General features: G+C 44.6%; 1 protein-coding gene across 1 annotated transcript; it reads left to right on the top strand.

Moving 5' to 3' along the window:
* The first annotated feature begins 1,740 nt into the window (after positions 1 to 1,740).
* Positions 1,741 to 3,051, top strand: LOC110595799 (zinc finger protein 491-like). Its single transcript, XM_021713299.1, has one exon. The coding sequence runs from the start codon at positions 1,741 to 1,743 to the stop codon at positions 3,049 to 3,051; it is 1,311 nt and encodes a 436-aa protein (XP_021568974.1).
* The last annotated feature ends 1,303 nt before the right edge of the window (positions 3,052 to 4,354 follow it).

Here is a 4,354-nt window from a genome sequence, read left to right as displayed (position 1 = left end):
CCAGGTGGGTCTCGAACCCGTGGGCTCAGGCAATCCACTCACCTCAACCTCCCAAGGCATAGGATTACAGGCTGAGCCCACCGAGCCTGGCAATTTTTTTATTTGTTGTAGAGACAAGATCTTGCCGTGTTGCTTAGGCTGGTCTCAAACCCCTGAGCTCAGGTAATCCTCTCGCCTCCACCTCCCAAAGTGCTGGGATTACGGGCTTGAGCCACTGCACCTGGCCAGTTATGTGAATTTCTTAGGAGAGGAGTTTAGATCCCCAGTGCGGTTCATTTCAACCTTCCTCCTCTACACATGCGAGATGTTTCAGGACTCAGTGGCCTTTGAGGATGTGGCTGTGAACTTCACCTTGGAGGAGTGGGCTTTGCTGGATCCTTTCCAGAAGTATCTCTACAGAGATGTGATGCTGGAAACCATCAGGAACCTGGCCTCTATAGGTAAGGGTGACAACATTCTTTTCCTTAGTGAATTAGAGAATCAGTGTTTCTAGCTCATCAGCGCTGTTCAGTGATTTGGATGGGGAAAGGGAATACATTTGGTACATAAATTAGGCCTGGCTAAGGCCAGGTGTGGTGACTCATGCCTATAATCCCAGCACTTTGGGAGGCCAAGGTGAGAGGATTGCCTGAGCCCACGGGTTTGAGAAGCGCCGGGGCAACTTGGTGAGACCTCATCTTTATAATAAATCAAAAAATTAGCTGGGCATGGTGTTGTGTGCCTATAGTTCCAGCTACTTGGAAGTCTAAGGCAGAAGGATCACCAGAGCCCAGCGAGTCGAAGCTGTGGTGGCTGTGAGCGTGCCACTGCACTCCAACCTGGATGACAGAGTGAGAGTCCCACTCAAAAAAAAAAAAATAGGCCTGGCTGCCATGAACCATGAATGTAGAATCCAATAGTGTTTTTATAATGTTTTTAATAATTCAGCACTATTTTTCTTGGCCTGTGTATTAGGGGAAAAATGGAAAGACCAGAACACTGAAGATGTGTATAGAAATTCCAGGAGAAATCTAAGGTAATTTGCACTCACAAGACAAATAATTGTCTCTCTCAGGAATTTTAGAATGTAAGCCGGGCTTGGTGGCTCAGCCTGTAATCCCGCGCCTTTGGGAGGCTGAGGTGAGTGGATTGCCTGAGGCCGTGGGTTCGAGACCCACCTGGGCAACTTGGCGAGACCTCATTTCTACAATAAATCAAAAACATGAGCCGGGCATGGTAGCACGCGCCTGTAGTTCCAGCTACTTGGAAGGCTGAGGCAGAAGGATCACCGGAACCCAGCAGGTCGAGGCTGTGGTGGCCGGGAGCGTGCAACCGTCCTTCAGTCTGGGTGACAGAGTGAGACTCCAACTGAAAAAAAAAAAGTATCTTAGAATGTCAGACAATGTTAAAAAGCATGCAAAAAAAAAGAAGAAGAATTAAACCCTGTGTTAAATTAATTTGTTCTTAGATAATTTTCTCTAAAAACACTAAAATGTGACAAAGACACTTAATGTTTGTAAAATAATTTGCTTAGAAATAGTATTAAGAAACCCCTTATGAGTAACATTTTTTGATAATAGATACGGTGTCGCCATCTTCCAGATCATGTGGTTCATTCACATTTAAACAATTCAAACAGGATGTAAATTCTATACTTTCCCTGATAATGTTAAAATTGCAAGTGCAGTGCCTATTAATGAATATAAAACCATTTGTGAACAATCCCTTAAACATGTGCTTTTAATTTTCCACAGAAATCTTATGGGAGAGAGACTCCTTGAAAGTAAAGAAGGTAGTCAGTGTGGAGAAACTTTCGCTCAGGCTCCAGATCACATGCCGATCAAGAAAACTCCCGGAGTAAAACCATATGACTGCAGTGTGTGTGGTGATGTCTTCATCACTTATTCATTTGTTAATAATCACATCAGTGCTGACACTGGACAAAAAGCCCATGAGTATCAGAAGTATGGAGAGGAGCCATCCGCAGGGAGCCAAAGTGGGAAAGCCTTTAGTTACCATGATTCTTTTCAAATGCATGAAAGTCCTCAGACTGGAGAGAAGCCATATGAATGTAAAGAATGTGGGAAAACCTTTATTTCTCTGGTAGGTGTTCAGAGACACATGATATTGCACAGTGGAGATGGGCCTTATAAATGCAAGTTTTGTGGGAAAGCCTTGGCTTATCTCAGTTTATATCTTGCACATGAAAGAAGTCACACTGGAGAGAAACCGTATGAATGTAAACACTGTGGTAAAGGCTTTGGTTGGTTCTGTTCCCTTCAAACACATGAAAGGACTCACACCGGAGAAAAGCCATATGCATGTAAGGAATGTGGGAAAGCATTCAGTTGTTTCAGTTCATTTCGTAGACATAGATGGACGCACACAGGAGAGAAGCCGTATGAATGTGAGAAATGTGGGAAAGCATTCAGTTGTCCCAGTTCTGTTGATAGACATAAAAGGTCTCACACTGGAGAAAAACCATATGGATGTGAGGTTTGTGGGAAAACATTTGCTGATCTCAGAAGTGTTCAAAGGCACATGGTTTTGCACACTGGAGATGGACCCCATAAATGTAAGGTGTGTGGGAAAGCCTTTTATTCTTCCAGCTCATTTCAGAGACATGAACGGACTCATACTGGAGAGAAACCCTATGAATGTAAGCATTGTGGTAAAGCCTTCACTTCTTCCAAGTCCAATCAAATACATGAAAGGATTCACACTGGAGAAAAGCCCTATGTGTGTATACAGTGTGGGAAAGCCTTCAGTTATTCCAAGTCCTTTCGAATACATGAAAGGACTCACACTGGAGAGAAGCCCTATAAATGTAATCAATGTGGGAAAGCATTTTATTATGTCAGTTCTTTTCGTAGCCATGAAAGGACTCACATTGGAGAGAAACCGTATGAATGTGAACATTGTGGTAAAGCCTTCAGTTGTTCCATGAACTTTCGAATACATGAAAGAATTCACACTGGAGAGAAGCCCTATGAGTGTAAGGAATGCGGAAAAGCTTTCACTCGTTTCAATTCCTATCGAAGACATGAAAGATCTCATGCTGTTAATATATGACTGATATCCTATTACTGTAATGAATTGAGAGAGCAATCAATTGTCCCAGTTCATTTCAGACACGGGAAAAGAGAGTGAAGAAAGACTCTGTAAGATAATTAACTTTTGGGTTAAGAGAGAAGTCCTCACCCACACCTTTGTTAATATTCCCTTTTTAGGTGGGCTCGGTGGCTCAGCCTGTAATCCCAGGACTTTGGGAGGCCGAAGTAAGTGGATTGCCTGAGCCCACGGGTTTGAGACCAGCCTGGGCTACTTGGTGAGACTTCATTTCTACAATAAATAATAAAAATAATAAAATTAGCCAGGCATGGTAGTGCACACCTGTAGTTCTGGCTGCTTAGAAGGCTGAGGCGGAAGGATCGCCAGAGCCCAGCAGGTCGAGGCTGGGTTGGCCATGAGCGTGCCACTGCACTCTAGTGCTGGGTGATGGAGTGAGACTCCAACTTAAAAAAAAAAAAATTTCCTTGTTAATAGAGCCAAGAAGTCTATATATTCCTGTGGCTCATGTCTGCATCAGCTCAGCCACTTCTACCCACTTCAATTCTACTACTAGTTGCTCCCCTGGGAGTTGACGTGGGAATGTCTGAAAGGCATCTACTCAAACCAAACCACAGCCGAATGAAAACAGCCCTTCACCTTCCCCTCCCAATTTCTCCAGGTTATCTCTTCCCATAGTGCCCAGCGTCTGTGTCTTCCAGCTGCACTGACCAGTATCTTACCTCTGTCCTCACTCCTACATTGAAACCTTCACCAAATTTGATCACTCCAAATAAAAAAAAAATTTTTTTTAAAAGAGAAACCTGTGATTGGACAATAAAGTCTAGTGATGGAGTTGGGTGTTTCAATGATACAATCCACAATTTTTTCCTATCTAACATGAGAATTTAGTGACTGACAAGAGAAAGGCATTATCACCTTGTAGAGGTACCATTCAGGAGATAGCCAGATTCACGTGGACCATGCATGTTGGTTCTTTTGCTTCCGGCCCATGTTCTTGGTTCTTTTGCTTGCCAATCAAGAGTATCCTCAAGCCGGGCTCGGTGTCTCAGCCTGTAATCCCACGCCTTTGGGTGGCTGAGGTGAGTGGACTACCTGAGCCCACGGGTTCGAGACCCGCCTGGGCAACTTGGCGAGACCTCATCTCTACAATAAATCAAAAATCATCCCGGCGTGGTAGCACGCGCCTGTAATTCTGGCTACTCGGAAGGCTGAGGCGGAAGGATCGCTGGAGCCCAGCAGGTCGAGGCTGCGGTGGCCGGGAGCGGCCACTGCACTCCAGTCTGGGCAACAGAGTGAGACTCCA

The sequence above is a fragment of the Carlito syrichta genome, unplaced genomic scaffold, assembly GCF_000164805.1.
Source record: "Carlito syrichta isolate Samal-C Ts95f unplaced genomic scaffold, Tarsius_syrichta-2.0.1 Scaffold304437, whole genome shotgun sequence".
Classification (NCBI taxonomy): domain Eukaryota; kingdom Metazoa; phylum Chordata; class Mammalia; order Primates; family Tarsiidae; genus Carlito; species Carlito syrichta.
Note: the sequence above shows the minus strand (reverse complement) of the source record. Positions and strands in the feature narration are given on the sequence as shown.